The sequence below is a fragment of the Emys orbicularis genome, chromosome 5 (assembly GCF_028017835.1).
Source record: "Emys orbicularis isolate rEmyOrb1 chromosome 5, rEmyOrb1.hap1, whole genome shotgun sequence".
Lineage (NCBI taxonomy): Eukaryota > Metazoa > Chordata > Testudines > Emydidae > Emys > Emys orbicularis.
The window spans coordinates 9,551,110-9,569,907 of record NC_088687.1 but is presented as its reverse complement, the minus strand read 5'-3'; the positions used below and the strand labels follow the sequence as shown (position 1 = coordinate 9,569,907).

The 18,798-nt window shown below is 47.2% G+C and overlaps 1 protein-coding gene across 1 annotated transcript in view; it reads left to right on the top strand.

The window, feature by feature from the left end:
• Positions 1 to 4,403: 4,403 nt before the first annotated feature.
• LOC135879199 (transmembrane protease serine 11C-like) overlaps positions 4,404 to 18,798 on the top strand; it is a 56,237-nt gene continuing 41,842 nt past the window's right edge. The window contains exons 1-3 of the mRNA XM_065405106.1: positions 4,404 to 4,495; positions 10,150 to 10,271; positions 11,369 to 11,487. Coding sequence (XP_065261178.1) covers positions 4,404 to 4,495; positions 10,150 to 10,271; positions 11,369 to 11,487 — 333 coding nt within the window. The remainder of the gene's footprint in view (positions 4,496 to 10,149; positions 10,272 to 11,368; positions 11,488 to 18,798) is intronic.

Below are 18,798 nucleotides of genomic sequence, written 5' to 3'. Positions count from 1 at the left end.
CTGCCCGGGGGCGCGTGAAACTTTCTCGCCTCTTCTCCCCCCCCCCCGACCGCACCCTAAAAACGTCCTCAGCCAGGCCGGGACGCACTGCGCCCGGCCCCCTCCCCCTGGACCGAGCGCCTCCGAGGGGGGGCGCAGCATGTCTGCAGCGCAGCATGGCTGGAGGAGCTGGGGGGGTGCGGCGCGGCCGAAGGAGCCAGCCGGGGGGGGGGGGCGCGGAGCGGCTGGAAGAGGAGCCAAGGGGGGCGTGGCCAGAGGAGGAGCCAAGGGGGGGTGCCTTTTTTATGTTTGCTCCCCTTGCACTTAGAACCTGGCTACGCCACTGGCCGTGAGATAAACAAGCCCTCAGAGAGCGCAGTAGGGAAAGCGCTGCTGTGTGTCCACGCTGTCAGATTCAAGCGCACTGGCGTGGCCACATTAGCAGCTCTTGCAACGCCACAGAGAGCAGTGCATTGTGGTAGCTATCCCAGCATGCAAGTGGCTGCAACGTGCTTTTCAAATGGGGAATAGGGTGGGGTGGGGTGGAGTGTGACAGGGAGTGTGTTGTGTGTATGTGGGGGGAGAGAGTGTGACGGGTTGGATCACAGAAACCCCCTTGGAGCTGCCAACTGATGTGCCAAGACTACTTCTGCCCCTGCTTTCCCTGCCAGCCTGGGAATCCAGCACCCTGTCTTGTTGAGCCAGACATGCCCATCTGCTCCAACACAGACGCAGGGTCTGAACCACATGCCCCAAAGCTGCAGACTTAACTGAAAGCAGCTCACAGAAGTGTTCCTGTCTTTAACACTCAGATGCCCAACTCCCAATAGGGTCCAAACCCCAAATAAATCTGTTTTACCCTGCATAAAGCTTATAGAGGGTAAACTCATAAATTGTTCGCCCTCTATAACACTGATAGAGAGATATGCACAGTGTTTGCTCCCCCCAGGTATTAATACATACTCTGGGTTAATTAATAAGTAAAAAGTGATTTTATTAAATACAGAAAGTAGGATTTAAGTGGTTCCAAGTAGTGACAGACAGAACAAAGTGAATTACCAAGTAAAATAAAATAAAACATGCAAATCTAAGCTTAATACAGTAATAAAACTGAATACAGTTAAAACCTCATCAGTTCCAGTAAGCTTCCTTTCACAGACTAGTCTCCTTCTAGTCTGGGTCCAGCAATCACTTACACCCCCTGTAGTTACTGTCCTTTGTGCCAGTCTCTTTCAGGTATCTTTGGGGGAGGAGAGGCTCTCTCTTTAGCCAACTGAAGACAAAATGGAGGGGTCTCCCAGGGGTTTAAATAGACTTTCTCTTGTGGGTGGAGACCCCCTCCTCTCTCCTATGCAAAGTTCAGCTCTAAGATGGAGTTTTGGAGTCACATGGGCGAGTCACATGTCCTTGCATGACTGAGTTTCTTACCAGCCAAGCCACATTCCTGGGAAAGCTCTGATGTGGATTGGCATCTCCAAGTTAATTGTTGGCTTAAGTGGTTCTTGATTGGGCACTTAATCTGCTGGCCAAATGCTTTAGTAAGGCTATCAAGCAAGTAGACAGCCAATATTCCTAACTTCAAGTACAAAAATGATACATGCATACAAATAGGAGGAATGTATTCAGTAGATCATAACCTTTACATAGAGATGTTACATGGCATACGTAGCATAAAACATATTCTAGTTATGTCATATATACTTTCATAAGCATATTCCATAAAGCCTTATGGGGGGCACTGTCAAAGAGAGAGTGGATGAGTGGGGGGGATGAGAGCATGTCAGCATGCTGTCTTGTAAGTTCAGACAGCAGCAGATCCCCCTCCCCCCACCTCTCTCTCTCTCTCTCACTCACAGCAAGCAACATTCCACAGTAATGATTTGCTTTGTCCCAGAGCAGATAAGCAGCCGGCTGTCAGAAACGGAGCTTTGAAAGGGCATAGTCACATTCCTACAGCCAAGTTCAAAACAATGACAAGAGTGGCCACTTGACTTAAGGGGATTATGGGACATTTCCAGAGGCCAATCAGAGCGCAGTAATGCAACACCTCGTTCACACTGATACTGGGGCGTTTCAGCCGAGGCGCAGCAAGCGTTATGCTTCTCGTAGAGGTGGATTACCAGGAACGCCCCAGCTGCAGAATCCAGGCGCTCTATGTGCCTTGCCAGTGTGGACGGGTCATGAGTTAGGGCACCTGGGGCTGCTTTAATGCGCTCTAACTTGCAAGTGTCGCCAAGCCCTAAATGTGATGCGCTGCAGCTGTGTCACTGGAGCGTTTCAAGTCTACATCTACACTACAAATTACTCATAATTGATGTTGCTCAGGGGTGTGAATAATCCACATCCGTAAGCAACGTGAATTATACCAACCTCAGTGCTGGTGTAGACAGAGCTTCTCCCGCCAATATAGCTACCGCCTCTCACGGAGGCAGGAGTTAAGTTGATGGGAGAGCTCTCCCCCATTGGTTTAGAGCATCTTCATCAGAAGTGCTACAGCGGTACAGCTCGCCGCTGTAAGTTATGTAGTGTAGACATAGCCTAGGTGTAGACAGATTCATAGTAAGATGATCCTTGACACGCCTAGTTTAATTAGTCCCATTTTCATTTAAAGTTAAGCGCTGGATTACACTAGAAAATTAGATCAAACCAGCTACATCACTCATGGGTGTGAAAAATCCCCACCCCTGAGTGACAGGTAAGATGACCTAAATCCGTGTGTAGACAGCATTATGTTGATGGAAGAATTCTACAGCTGTGCCACTGGAGCATAGCCCAAGTGAGTGTGCAATGTTGCCATTTCTTGTGGTCGAGAGATTGGGAGTTTTTCTTAAAGCGCCCGCTCATGGGATCGTGATATTATGTGGTGGTGGTATCGTGTTATGATGTGAGAATCTCATCTTTCACTAGCCCTCATCTTTGCAGAGAAAAGCTTTAAAATGTGACCTGAAAGTAATCAATTTAAAAAATTCGGAATTTTACTGAATTTTAAAAATAAAACATCATTGGCTTAAAAATAATCATGATTTTTTGGGACCAGATTCATGATTTTTGAATGCTGGGGGCTGGCACTGTGTGTGTGTGTGTGTGTGTGTGTGTGTGTGTATATATATATATATATATACCAGTTTGTAAAGATTCCCTTTGACTCCCAGTGTTCTTCTGCAGAAGGGGAGTCAGCCCCTTTGCTTAGGTTTTGTACATCTTGACCTTCGACTTGGAACAGATAAGATGGGTAGGAGCTGCTCCAAACTTGGAATGTCTTTCCAACCTGTCTTTGGGGTGAGGGTTTCAGAAACACCTATGGGAGTGAGACCCCCAAATCCTATTGAAAGTTCCTCTCAGGAAATAAGCATTTTTGAAAATCTCACTCTTAGTCCACTGGACTATGCTGCCCCTACATGGGAGGACAAGTCACACTAGGTGCCAACACAGGAGTGGGCTTGACCTCATCCAGTTAGCTGGTTGCAGGGGAAGCATACAGCAGGCCTAATGCTATCAGCATAACCCTGGGTAGCAGCGCCCACACCCAGCTGCGAACTGAACCAAAAACACAGGGACCCACCACTGTGATTTCCAAAGACCCCAAAAGTCTGTCTTGGGGGAGTGCGAATTACCTGATCGTTAGGAAAAATCAGTGGCAAGCTTTCAACCCCAGCAGTCAGCTCCTGTCTGCTTTTATCGGGCTCAAGGTTGTCTTTGCAAGGGAGAGTGATGGACACTCCCTCTAAATGAAAGACAGAACTCTTTGGTACACCTTCTAGGTTGCCCCACATCACGTGTGAGGGCTGCAGCCCTGAGCTACGCAGGCCCAAAGGCAGGGATTATGCTAATCACAAGGTGCCTAACATATAATTACCCAGCCAGATGCATACGTAGTTGTGATCCCTGATGCCAAGCGAGTCTGGGAGGAGTGAGCAGCTGGGGAGAGTTGGACAGGCGGAAGCCATTTGTTTTTGTATTCCTTTATTTGCTCTCTCTTGTCGTCTAGGAGGGGTGCTGTAGGAGAGCCAATGATGCAGGCTCAAGAACGGGGACTTGACCTGGAGTTCGCACTAGAGGGTGCTAGCATTTAGGTCACAGCCTGGTGACACCAGCTTGCCAAAAAGGGAGTAATACCGAAGGGAAATGTGAGGAGCTTCCTGTTATGAATCCTGTCTGGTGAAGAACAAGTCTTCTCACCTAGCTGGTGTGGCCGCTCTGCCATGTGAGCCCGTCAATGTCAAGCACAACTGAGTGCTGATCGGCAGCTTGGAGTCTCCTTGTTGCCTCCATGCTCCCATCTGCTTGAGGTTTTATTTGCGTGCCAGTTCCCGCGTTTTGCAATAAACCCACACGCTGCTGAGCGTTGCACCACAAGCAGCTCAATGAAGACTCTTCGCTTACCATCCTATTCTCCCTGCAACACCCAGCCATGCGATGACTGCATGTACCAGCAGCATTCGCGGTGCTTTCGAGACTTCAGTCGATCCCAAAGAGGCTACCAGACCTACCGGGGTGTGCCATGGGACCTTCAAAGGTAGGTGACGTGTTTAATCCTTCTGAGCTGGACTTGGGGGCTTAATGGTAGCAAGGGATGCTGTTTGTGGAGATATTTTGTTTACGTTAAGATGTGCCTGAAGGACCTGGAGCAAGGCCCCCAGTCATCTCCTCTCTTCCCCCATTCCAAAGCCCAGTGGCTTAACCTCTCCCCATCTCTCCCCGTGAGGATGCTTAGGCAGAATGCTGCTCATGATTAGGGTGACAAGATAGCAAGTGTGAAAAATTGGGAGGGGAGTGGGGGTAATAGGCACCTATATCAGACAAAGCGCCGAATATCCGGACTGTGCCTATAAAATTGGGACATCCGGTCACCCTACTCATGATGGACCATTTTGAAATGTACAGACCCCCAGAGGAGAAGGGATTCACTGCAGGGGAAGCAGGAGGAGGGGAAACTAACTGGAAGGTCACAGATTGAAAGTGCAAGATGGTGGAATGGCCTGGCTCAGTGGTTCTCAACCAGCGGTACGCATACCCCTGGGGGTAACCAGAGGTCTTCCAGGGGATACATCAACTCACGTAGATATTTGCCTAGTTTTACAACGGACAACATAAAAAGCACTAGCGAAGTCAATACAAACTAAAATGTCATACACACAATGACTTTATACTGCTCTATATACTATACACTGAAATGTAAATACAAGATTTATATTTAAATTGATTTATTTTATGTGGTAAAAATGAAAGTCAAAAATTTCAGTATTAGTGTGCTGTGACACTTTTGTGTTTTTATGTCTGATTTTGTAAGCAAGTCATTTTTCAATGAGGTGAAACTCGGGGGTATGCAAGACAAATCAGACTTCTGAAAGGGGTACAGTATTCTGGAAAGGTTGAGAGCCACTGGTCTGGATAAAAGGGGGGTTATGGTTTGGGGCGGTTCACGGGCTGGATGCGAGGGGATCCTGGGGTTTGATGGGTGGGTGGGGCTCATGGGCGGGATGACTCGGAGAGCCGGGTTTGATGTGGGAGTTGGATCATGGGCCGGAAAAGCAAATTCAAGTGGAAATCCTTAGCCAGACTTACCTAGACCTTAAAGCTTTGGCTTCCATTTAGAAATGTATGGTGGCTGAGGCTGTTCCCTTATATTTCCCCTATCTTAGCTGCCCCTCCTGCCCCCAAGCTGAACAACGTAAGGTGCCTTTTTTTAAAGGGCAAAGCTTCTGTGGCATGAATCCTGTGTTTTTTGCCTGTATGACTCTAATTACTCAGGGATGGATTGTGATACCCTTTCCCTGAGTAGCTCCGTACTCCACACGTGGTCCCACTGAAATTGACAATGAAACTATTATCTCCAGGGAGTAGTTTATTATGGCGTTAAAAGAATAAGGTCCTGATCCTGCAATGCCATTGCATTGCAAGGTCGGGGGTCTAATTTAGTAAGACATTTTACTGTTGATGAAGTTTAACATATTTTAAATTTACTGCTGGTTATAATCTCTCCCTGGAAACTAGAAACAAAAAAATATCTTGGCTCTGGGTTGGTGAGATTTAGTCTTTAAATGCACTGAAACTTTTTTTTTAAGATTGTACAAAATATGGCATTGTCTTTGCAAACCAATACAAAGGAAAGGAACTAGTTCGACCTATGTCCTTCCTAACCGTAGCAGCACCCTTTTCAACTTTTTGTCTGTAATAGGATATGCATCTATTCAGCTACTTTGCATTTCAATGTGGAAACCAAGCCCCAGTGCGATCTTGCACAGTGGTGAGTTTGTGCATGTAAGTGATGATGAAATGCAGAGTAGGGTGACCAGATGTCCTGATTTTATAGGGACAGTCCCGATATTTGGGGCTTTTTCTTATATCGGCTCCTATTACCCTTCACCCCCGTCCCGATTTTTCACACTTGCTGTCTGGTCACCCTAATGCAGAGTCAGGATGAGATGGGCCATGGAGCTGCCTCTCAGAGCATGAAACCGGATAGAAAAACATCACAGTCGTTTTTCATTTGTGATTTCTCGAAGCAGAGAACTCAAGGGGTTTTTTTTGCATCTAGGTGTGACACTGCATTGCAGGGGCTTGTCTATACACAAGCTAGTGTAGTATATTTTAATAAAAAGAACAGGAGTGCTTGTGGCACCCTAGAGACAAATAAATGTGATAGTCTCTAAGGTGCCACAAGTACTCCTGTTCTTTTTGCGGATACAGACTAACATGGCTGCTACTCTGAAACCTATATTTTAATAGTATCTTATGGTATATTTAAAGCAGTACAACCCTCCTATTGTGACTGCAGTTATACTGGTATAAAGGTGCTTATATTGATGTAGCTTATTCCTTTAAGAGACGGGAAATATATAATACTGGTATAAGGGACTTTTTATATTGATAAAACTACGTCCATGATAGGGGTTGTAACAATGTAACTATTTTGTTATAAGAAAAAAAATCACACCCCCTAACCAAAATAGTTATGCCAGTACAAAAACTGCATAGATCAGGCCTGAGTAAAGTGTGTAGCCTCCTTCTGATTGGAAAGGAAGCTTGCCATTTGGAGATCAGGTAAAATAATTGCATCACTTATCCTGCAAATACAGGGCAAATCTCTGAATTAAATCGTTGTAGATCTGGGAAGCAAGGGAGTACACTAGCTTGACTTCTCAGAAGGCTCATCTCATGAAAGAAATTTCTAAGTGCCCCGCACAGAACACCTTCCTGGCTCACTGTACTGCACGGACTTCAGAGGAGCTTTCGTTAGGTGTGAATTCAAGCGAGTTTTGGAACAAGAACAGCCATGAGCTATTGGAGTTGCAGCACCTGCCATATCTCACTAATACAGCAATCACATTATTCCTTACTGAAAATACATTGCGGCAAACCTGGGCAGGAAATAGAAATCAAAACCTTCAGGGCGTTGGTGGTGCTGAGAACAACAGCTAATGACTCTGTTGTTCATTCGAAAGCAGCATGGGAGCATTTCAATGACGGTTGAATCAGCATTGGCTCTTGTTTCTACGTGCGCAGCTGGGTTTGTTTGTATTTTTTATAAAGCAGGGTCTGAACCAGACACTGCCAACTTTAGGGAAGTTGGGATCCCTATTCAAATTTAGCAGCTGGTGCCTTTCTCTATAATTGAGCCAAGGTCCCAGTTCAATCCATCTCCCCCTAAATTTTGGAAAGTTCAAATCTAGGTCCCTGATCCAGCAAAGGACACTTAGATACGTACTTAATCTGAAGTCTTTGAGTCTGTAATGTATTTTTAGATGGGCATATTGCAATTTGGAGACGATTGAATGTGGTCTGTATTCTGAATGCAGCCTGGTGTGAATGGATGCATCCATAGCTCCCATGGGAGACTGTGGTCCAAATGCCATGGTGATGTAAACAGCAGGGTTAGTTACACACGTTGCACTGAAAAATGGGTGTAGGTGGTGAAGTACTGTAACTTGCATTCCTTTGGCATTCAGTAGGTGATCAAAATGCATGTAAATTGCAGGCCGATGGGGGCGGAAGGGGTGCGTGTATAGCAGGAAAGGCAGAGACATGAGGCTGTAGAATATAATGTGCCCCCACACCCTATTTTAACTTACCCCACCCCTTCCCAAAACACTCCTGAGACCAGTGCCAGCCCTGGTGTCAGCAGGTGCAAGTCTCATTGACTCTAATCAGACTTGAAACTGCTTATTAAAGGGGCTAAACGTGGCTCCCAGGCAACACCAAGCCAGTGCAGGTTCCACTCATTTTGCACAGCTGGGACCAGATCCTGATCCCACTGAAATCGAAGTAAAATGCCTTGTGATTTCAATGGGACCATGATTTGATTCTTGTGGAGTTAGTGAAAGTTATGTTCTTTTGCCACTTTCACCCATTTTCTGACCAGTTTATGCCTGAGATATCACCTAGACGGTCAAGTAGGCTGCTGCAGAGCGAGGGTCGGTATCTCCAGATCTTCAGAGGATGCAGTATCTTGAATTCTGCATTGCTTATGGGGAAACGTAAGGAGGAGCTCTTCAGTGAGAGGTGACTTCATCCCTAGGCCTAATGCAGATTGTTTTAACAACTAGAAATGTGGCCAAGAGGGGCCCTGCACTATAGAATCATAGAGATGTAGGGCTGGAAGGGACCTCAAGAGGTCATCAAGTCCAGCCTGCCAAGGCAGGACCAAGTCAACCTAGACCATCCCTGACAGGTGTTTGTCCAACCTGTTCTTAACCTTCCAATGATGAGGATTCCACAACTTCTCTTGGAAGCCTGTCCAGAATTTAACTACCCTTATAGCTAGAAAGTATTTCCTAATATCTAACCTAAGTCTTCTTTGCTGCAGATTAAGCCCATTACTTTTTGGCCCAACTTGAGAGGACACCGAGAACAAATATACACTGTCCTCTTCATAACAGCCCTTAACAGATTTGAAGGTTATCATCTCCCCACACTCTTCTTTACTCAAGTCTAAACATGCTCTGTTGTTTTTTTTTTTACTTTTTCTCATAGGTCAGGTTTTCTAAACCTTTGATCATTTTTGTTACTCTTTTCTGGCCTTTCTCCAATTTGTCCACATCTCTCCTAAATTGTGGTGCCCAGAACTGGGCACAGTACTCCAGCTGAGGCCTTACCAGTGTCAAGTAGACCAGGACAATTACCTCCCATGTCTTACATACAACACTTCTGTTAATACACCCCAGAATGATATTAGCCTTTTTTGCAACTGCATCCCATTGTTGACTCGCATTCAATTTGTGATCCACTATAATCCTCAGATCCTTTTCAGGAGTACTACCAGTTATACTCTCCACTCAATTATCTAAGTCATTAATAAAAATATTGAATAGTACCAGACCCAGGACTGACCCCATAGGGCCCCACTAGATATATCCTCTCATTTTGATAGTAAACCATTGATACTTTGAGTGCTATCTTTCAACCAGGTTTGCATCCACCTTCTAATAATTTTATCTAGACCCACATTTCACTAGTTTGCTTGTGAGAATGCCATGTGAGACTGTGTCAAAAGCCCTACTAAAATCAAGATCTATCATGTCAACTGCTTTCCTCCTATTCGGTAGGCCAGTAACCCTGTCAAAGAAGGAAATTAGGTTGGCATAATTTGTTCTTGACAATTCCATGCTGGCTATTCCTTATAACCCTATGGTCCTCTAGGTACTTACAAACTGATTGTTTCATAATTTGTTCCAGTATCTTTCCAGTGTTGAATGTAGGCTGATTGGTCTATAATACCTTGGGTCCTCTTTGTTCCCCTTTTTAAAGAGAGGTATTATGTTTGACCTATCTCACTGCCAACTCTTGTGATTTTATTGCAAGTCTCATGATATTTGGTGTCTTTATTAGCGCTCCTGCTCCTGGAGTTATGTGAGCCTCTTGGCTTTCATTTAAAGGAGGTAGTAGGTTTTTAGAACTCTTGACCGTGAAGAGAAGTTTGAAAATGTGACCCAGGCGAACCCTAAAGACTCAATACCCAGAAAGCAAATAGAAAGAACCCAGCACTTGTTTTTCCTAAACTCTCATGATTTTAAAGCCAATCTCGTGATTTTTAAGGCCCGACTCAGGCTTTTTGACTGTTTGGGGTGGCAGCAGTGCCCTGCAGCATTTTGTTTGGGCCGGGGAGGTCGCGGGGGATTATTGGTACATTTACTAATAGGCGGGGGATGTTTTTCCCCCTTTCCTTTTCAGAGTTCACCAGTTGGGCACCAAACCGAGATTTTTCAAGCCCTGGAAGAGCGCTCTAATCGCCGTGGCCGTAGCGATGGCGGTGGCAATCACCATCGGCCTCCTGGTGTATTTTTTGGCCTATGGTAAGTATTGTGTGTGTTTGGGCACATGGTATGGTGCAGCTCCTTCAGGTTGAGGTGCTTTGCACGTTACTGGGAGCCAGTGTTTCCAGCAGCAGAATTAAAACTCATCTGGGGGGAATTACCGCCAACTTCGACATCTCCCGCTTCTTTCCCCCTTCAGCAATCTCTGCTCAATGCTGCCTCCTGCCACTCGGGGTAGCAAGTGTCACCGTCGCTATGGTCTCTCGGTCATAAGGCCACTGTCTTGTACTCTTTTCAGATCCTTCCTCTAAACCCACCTCTGCTGTGATGCCTGCACATCACTGCTGTGTGGCGCTGGTTTGCCAAGGGACCAGCTGACCTTTCTGAGAAACTATCCATTCTGTTGTTCCCTTCCTCTCTCACCCGGCCTCTCTGTCTTGTCCATCTCATTCGGACTGTGAGCTCTTCTTTGCTATGTGCCTGTACAGCGCCTGGCCCGATGGGACCCTGATCCTTGAGTGTGGTTCCTAAGCGCCCCTGCAACACACACAATTTTGGGTAAGCCCGGGAGGGCAGGAGGGAGGGCAGTGTGCCAGTTCGATATTTCTTGCCCATGCTCCGGTGCTGTGTGGGGTTGAATATGAACTGCTGCTTGTTGGCAGAGAGGTTGATGGGGACACCCTCCTGGATGATCTTCCCCCGCATTGTTACAGCTCTGCTCGGTCCACATGGCAGGGTCAGCCCCCACCCCTGTTCTGTTCAACAGGAAGCTTTTATCCACCACGGCCAGCTCTTGCACCGCGGCCGTCTGAAAGGCATTCATTCATTCATGGGGGGAGGGATAGCTCAGTGGTTTGAGCATTGGCCTGCTAAACCCAGGGTTGTGAGTTCAATCCTTGAGGGGGCCACTTAGGGATCTGGGGCAAAATCAGTACTTGGTCCTGCTAGTGAAGGCAGGGGGCTGGACTCGATGACCTTTCAAGGTCCCTTCCAGTTCTAGGAGATAGGATAGGATAGGTGGAGGTCTGCCCACTCTTGGGCCTTCAGATGTTTTCCCAGGAGACCCCGGAGTGGTCTGAGCCAGCCCTGGATGGGCTGTAATGCAAGTATTACCCATTCCTTTTCTTTCCTTTCAGATCAGAGGCTGTTCTATTACAATGGCAACTTTAAAGTCACTAGTGTCCAGTACAGCGATGGCCTGGCCAGACAATCCTCAGGAGAGTTTAGAGACCAGAGCGGAAGGATCGAGAGACTGGTATGTCGGGATTTCTCTCTGCTTCCCTCCCTTTGTAAACCGACCATTGAACATGCAGGGGGTGATTAACGTCAAATCAGAATGATGCGCTGTTATACCAGAAACCTCCGACTCCTGTCCCCTGAGCTCCAGGGCTGGCCTGTGTCAGGGTTTGCTTATCTCTGATAGCCGCCAACTTGGCCAACACGCTGGGGATTCAACCAGGGACGTCCAGAGCTAGAAGCGTGAGCTGCCACAGCCCGAGCTAAAGCTTGTGGGTGGAGCGGTAACAGTCTCAGAACCTCGACAGACTCGGCAGGTAGACCTGGCTTCTGCCACTGACCTGCTGTGTGACTGGGCAAAGGCCAATCCCCTGGCCACTCTGACTCTCTCTCATCTATTTCGATGAGATCGCTGGGACTGGGCCTCTAGTGCAACCGGGGTGAAAATACACTTGAGTTCCTGTCTCCTTCACGCTCCCTTTAGTAATTCAACAAGTCCCCTGGTTGGGTCGGCAAGCCAGCTAATCTTGATCCCATTTGCGGTTTATGATTCTCTCTGTAGGGAAAAAAATGTATTACAGTGTCTGGTCCTGCAAGGTGCCGAGAGCCCTCGCTGTCAACGATGGCTTTGCTGGGAGCTGAGGGCACCTAGCCCCCAGCAGCACCCAGCCCTTTGCGGTCCCTTTGGTATGCTGCATTGGGTAACGACTCTATTGACAGCATGGGGCAGGCATAAGTTGACTGGTTGTCCTTCATAGAGGAGCTATGGAAATAGATACGTACTGCACCTTGAAGCGAAAATAAGAAAGGAAATTACACTTCCCTGCCGGTGATAATTACAGAGTTCAACCCTCTGCAGCAATAAGCAAGCAACTGTGCTCGTGTCTTTTATTCCTCACGACATGACGCTTGTCTCTCTCACCTGCTGTTTAGTGATCTTGCCTAGCTGTTCACTCTCCAGGGCAATCAGCGCTTCCTGCTCTCCCAGCACTACTCAATCATTTAACTGAGGGCTGTGCAACGTAGTCACAACAACATGTCAACTAGGGAAAGCATCCTGCCTTAGGAGGCAGAGTCCTGGGCTGTATTCCTGGCTCTGCCAATGACCAGCTCAGCTGTGTGACCTTGGCTGAGTCACTGCTCTCTCTTCTCCATGCATCTATTTCCTCTTCCACCCTGTGTCTGTCTTGTGACCTGAGACTGCAAGTGTTTCAATGTGAGAACTGTCTCTTACTCTGTGTTTGTACAGCACCTTGCACAAGGGGCCTTGAATTTAGTTGGGGCTTCAGATGCTACCGTAAACACCTAAAAATACAGGGCTTTCAAATGTGTGAGAATCAGAGAATTTGGTGGAGGGGAAAAATCCTCCACAACTTAAAAGAATAATGTTATTTCTTGGATTAATTTTATTTGAGGAGCAGTGCATTCGTTGTTAGCTATATTATCGGATGAACAGTGTTTGTGCTGCTCTAATAAAGACACCGAGGAGTACACCGGCTTTCCTGGAGCCACTCCTACGATCTCCTCTCCCAAGAGCTGTCCTTGCCCCAGAGGTGAACTTCTCCGCAGGTGGCTTGAGCGCCCCAGCTCCCTTGGACCTTTACCATGTGCCCATTACCACAGAAACATTGTAAAACATCCACCACTCTGCTGTCTGGCTCCCACCCAACCAAAAAACGGTATCATTTCTCCTTCCCTGCTTTTTCTTTTCACCTCCTATGTTCTATCCAAAAAGAATGAATGGAATGTATTCAGACTACCTTCTTAAAATTGCCCGTGGCAATTTAGAAAACAACTCAGTATATAAATGAATAATGATAGACTCTTACTGGATCTAATCCTGCCCCTTAATGAAACCAATGGCAAAAGTCCAGCTGACGTAACTGAGAGAAAGAAAGGCTGTCTGTGGTATTTGGAGCAGTTCCTCTACTCTGGGGCAGTTCTAGGAGAAACATTTCCTCTACTCATGAGATTCCTCCTAATTCAGCCCAATCCGCTCCAGACAATTCAAAGCATTCTTATTAATTGGCAGTTTTCTCAGCATTTCGATCCAAAAGGTTTTCACCCGTTTGTTAAAACCCAGCGTCCTGTCCCTTTGTTGTCGTTGTTCCTGCTTCCTAATTCATCTGGATTTACTCGAATCCCTCTGGGTTCGGTGTTTTAACAGCCATAAGCCTCCACATTGCCATTAATCACAGGGATGCTTTGTAGATAAATGCAGTATGTTTCATAATGATAAACATGGTGAGCAAAGGTGAATCATCCCTAACAATCAGACACGCTCAAGCCACCTGTTGTGCAACTCCTGACAGTCTCTCCCTGCTCCGATCCTTGTCTGAATAGGCTTCCTTCGTCCATCCTCAGAGCAGGTCAGAGACGAGTTGCGTTTAGAGAGCTGGTAGAATACAGGGGATAGTGACTTCAATACCTTCCCTGGGAGCAGCTGCGTACACATTTGTACTCAGTGCCGCTTCGGTGCTGAGTACCGACACAGCAAGTATGAATAACGCTTCCTGCTTCCTTGTCTCCTCGAAGGCCGACGGGAAGGTCAGAAATCATGCCAGAGTGCTGATGAGCTTGGTGCACCAATCAGCACCCAACAACTGACTGGAAAGTCTGGCATACGTATTCCCGGGGCGATGCTGGGAGCTGGAGGACATGGGGAAGTAGATGATGAAAGGTTTCTGCTTCCCGGCTTGCTTACCCGAGTGGACCTTAGAGTTCCCTCAGCACTTGCTGAGAGAGCAAGATGTTAGCCTGGGGGCCTGATCCAATCTCAGCTCAGATTGTGCTGTTCTGGCTAGCTGAATAAGATATCTTCCCTTCCCACCCTAAAATACACTCAACCAGATCTTCTCCTCCTGTATCTAGGGAGCCAAGGAGCAGGGACAGGGTTCATGGTTTCTGGATGCCCCCCCACAAGCTTATTTTACAGTGGGCCCCCTTACTACCCAGCTGATCTCCTCCTAGACTCCTCAGATACCATTTCTTCTTCGCTGGCTTTTCTGCATCCCCACCCCACCCCCCTAAACCCCACAGTTCCTGCCTTTCCCCATGTCAGATTTTAGTTCGGTTTCCTTTGCCCCCACCAAATCCATCTGTTTTCCCTCAGGCCCCCCCCAGAGGCCAGCTTCCCTTCCCACTCAATAATAACCTCAGCGGGGGTGCACAGCCGTAGCGCTGGCCTCAGCTCTGCCCTGATCCAGCTACCGAAGGGCTGCGCATCTGTAGTGGTTAGCTTGCCTCACCCTGGTCGGGGTCCCTCAGCTCTCCACGCGGTGGCTTAGCTGGGTGACCTCCACCTCCAGCAGTGGCACTGCAGGGCCCCAAGTAGGGAGAGGGCTGCAGGAGTGGGGCTTTCCTTTTGAGATGGCTTGAAAATCCCCACTTTCAGATTCCTCTTCCTCTGCCGTGGGCCTGGCCAGGTCCGTCCCTCCAACCCCTGCCCTCCCCCCCCACATTAAATTTAAACCCCTCTCCCATGACTCTCCTACTGGGGTGTGGTGTTTAGCCAGCTCCTGGCTGGGTGGGCAGTGGTTGTGGAGGTGCCAGCGGCAGCGCGGCTCCGGAACAAACTGTGCGGCCAAAGGAGAAGTGTGGAGGAGCCAGATCTCAACACATATGCCCCAAGAGCTGGGGGGTGGAACTGGATTTCCCCAAGAAATTTCAGTCTCTACAGGTTTGCAAGTCTGCCTCGTCTTCCTTCATGATAATCTGAAACTCCGCCCCACTTCCCATCCCAGCACTGACAGCGTGTCAGCAAGGGGGTGTACGGATCAGTGCATCATGTATAAAACTTTTAGGTCTCCTTTCAGATGCAAGGTGCTATATGCATATATATGAAGGCCAGAAGGGACTATGATGATCATCTACTCTGACCTCCTATAAAACACAGACCATGGGATTTCACCCAGTTACTCTTGAACCTAGCCCATAACTTGAGGTTGATCAAGAGCATCTTCTTTACAAAGACAACTAATCTTCAATTAAAGACTTCAAGTGGTGGAGAATCCACCACATCCTTAAGTATAGAACTTTAGGATAGGCTTACTTCAGTGAATATCACTCTTGAAATAGAATACCTGAGTATGTCTCAGGACAAATAATGTGGGTTTGCAGATAATACATTGTCAGAGCATCAAATCTAGTTTCTTCTCTACCAAATATTGTAAAGGCACTTAAAAACAGTGGGAAATTATTGTTAAAATTTAGAAATGCTATTAGAAAAGTATTGTAGAGCATGCTATACAAATAACTTTTATTGTCAATGGGAAAGTATTACAAAATGGATTGTGGGGGAAATGGTCAGTTTTGAAATGAACTACACTGAAGTGGCTGTCTTGGAACTGGGTATATGAAAGGAGTTCCAGATTAGATTACCAGGATGATGTGGGACAGATTTTGTCCTCATTTATACCCATGCTACTTGGTTAGAGGGACGTGTTTAACTGTGACAAGGTGGGTGAGATAATATCTTGTATTGGACCAACTTCTGTCGGTGAAAGAGACAAACTTTTGAGCTACACAGAGTTCTTCAAGTCCGGAAAAGGTACTTCGAGCAGCATAGTTAAATACAAGGTGAAACAGATTGTTTAGCATAGGTAGTTAATACATATTCTAATCTAAGGGATCATTCAAGGTGGAGTGGCCTATTGACACTTCTGCAGTCATATGGGAAAAAAGGGGGTGCTGGTTAATGGGTTACAGATTGTTGTAATAAGTCATACATCTGGTGTCTCTGTTCAGTCCATGATTTTAGTGTCTAGCAGAATTATGAATTTAAGTGCCCAGGCTCATCTTTTGAAGGTGTTGTGCAGGTTTCCTTTGAGGATGAGGACTGAGAGGTCAGATATAGAGTGATCGCTGTGTGAAAAGTGTTCACCCACAGGTGACAGGGTGTTTTTGTCTTTTATCATTTTCCTGTGTGAGTTCATTTGAGAGTGTAGTGATTGTCTGGTTTCACCCACATAGTTGTTATTGAGGCATTGAGTGCATTGGATGAGGTACACCTTGTGTTGTGATAGGCATGTGTAGGACCCATGGATCTGGAAAGGTGTGTTGTGGGGGGTGTTGATCACTGAAGTAGTGGAGATATATCTGCAGGTTTTGCATCTGTTGTTCTGGCTGGGTCTAGTGCCTCTTTGAGTTGGTGTGGCCTGGTTTGTGTGGAGCTTGCTGCTGATAATGAGCTTGGAGAGGCTGGGACGTTGTTTGAAGGCCAGAAGAGGAGGTTCAGGAAAGATTTCGTTCAGGATGGGGTCCCCACTGAGCATGGGTTGTAGCTGTTTGATGATACTCTGTATGGATTCTAGTGTGAGGTGGTAGGTGACAAGTAGGGGTGTGCAGTCGGGAGGGAGGGAGGTTATTTCTGTATTTAGCAAGTTCTCTTGGGGTATTCGGGTGGCCTGTTCCTTGAATCGATTTACTTCTCTGGTGGCGTGTCCTTGTTTGGTGAAGGCAGTTTTTGCCAGCCACCAGGAGGAGGGTGGTCTAGCTTAGTGTCCAGAGCAGGCAGCAGGTGAAGTGGCCGGAGCCAGAGCTGTAGTCAGTTGCCAGAGCCAGGGTCAAGACCAGAAATCAGGAACTGTATATAAGAGCCGGGGGTCGAGCCAGAGTCCACAGTCAGGAGCCAGAGGCAAGGTTCAAAACCAGAGGTCAGGAACTTGAGCAAGCAGGGTAGCAGGCAAGGAAGGGTTCAAGGCAGGGACGGGACAGAGGCAAGGCTGGGTGCAAGGCAGGGCCAGATAGGAATAAGCTAGCGCAGGAGTAGGCACACTGGTGGGCATGAGTGTTGAGAAGCTAGTGAGCGGCTGCTGTTGCTGGCTTAAGAACCAGCCTGCTGGCCTCAGAAGCCAATCAGGTTGTGTGGTTATCTGGCAGCTGTTGCAGGCCAGCTGTACGGACGAGGCTGTCTGGAGACTAGCTCTGCTGCCGGCCCCAATTCCTGACAGTTTTGAGTGTGTTAAGGTGTGTGTCCCTGCCTCTCTCCTTGGAGCAGGTTCTGTGGTATCTGAGTGCCTGGCTGTAGGTAACCGATTTCTTGGTGTCTTTGGGGTGGTTACTGGATCTGTGAAGGTAGGTGTGGTGATCCATGGGTTTCTTGTGTGTAGTGGTCTGTAGGGTTCCATTGCTGAAGCTGATTGTGGTGTCCAGGAAGTTGATGCTAGTGTGGGAGTGCTCCACAGAGTTTAATGGACGGGTGGTGGTTCCTGAAGTTGTGGAAATCTATGAGGGAGTTTGTCATCCGTGCAGAGAATGAAAATATCATCAGTTTATCTCAAGTATATCATTGGTTTTGCGGTGCGTTTTTCCAGACATTCTTCTTCAAGGCAGCCCGTGAAGAGGTTGGCATACTGGGGAGCCATCCTAGTACCCATGGCTGTTCCCAAGGCTTGGACAAAGTGTTTGTTGTTGAATGTAAAATTGTTGTGGGTGAAGATGAAATGGATGAATCTGGCAATGTGTTTGGGGTGTGTGACGGGTTGGATCACAGAAACCCCCTTGGGAACTGCCAACTGATGTGCCAAGACTACTTCTGCCCCTGCTTTCCCTGCCAGCCTGGGACTCCAGCACCCTGTCTTGCTGAGCCAGACACGCCAGTCTGCTCCAACACCGACCCAGGGTCTGTACCACGTGCCCCAAAGCTGCAGACTTAACTGAAAGGAGCTTACAGAAGTGTTCCTGTCTTTAACACTCAGATGCCCAACTCCCAATGGGGTCCAAACCCCAAATAAATCCGTTTTACCCTGTATAAAGCTTATACAGGGTAAACTCATAAATTGTTCACCCTCTATAACACCGATAGAGAGATATGCACAGCTGTTTGCCCCCCCCCCCCCAGGTATTAATACATACTCTGGGTTAATTAATAAGTAAAAAGTGATTTTATTAAATACAGAAAGTAGGATTTAAGTGGTTCCAAGTAGTAGCAGACAGAACAAAGTGAATTACCAAGTAAAATAAAATAAAACAGGCAAATCTAAGCCTAATACAGTAATAAAACTGAATACAGATAAAATCTCACCCTCAGAGATGTTTCAATAAGTTTCTTTCACAGACTGAATGCCTTCCTAGTCTGGGCACAATCCATTCCCCTGGTACAGCCCTTGTTCCAGCTCAGGTGGTAGCTAGGGGATTTCTCATGATGGCTCCCCCACTTTGATCTGTTCCACCCACTTATATATCTTTTGCATAAGGCGGGAATCCTTTGTCCCTCTCCGGGTTCCCACCCCCTCCTTCTCAATGGAAAAGCACCAGGTTAAAGATGGATTCCAGTTCAGGTGATATGATCACATGTCACTGTAAGACTTCATTACCCACTTGCCAGCAC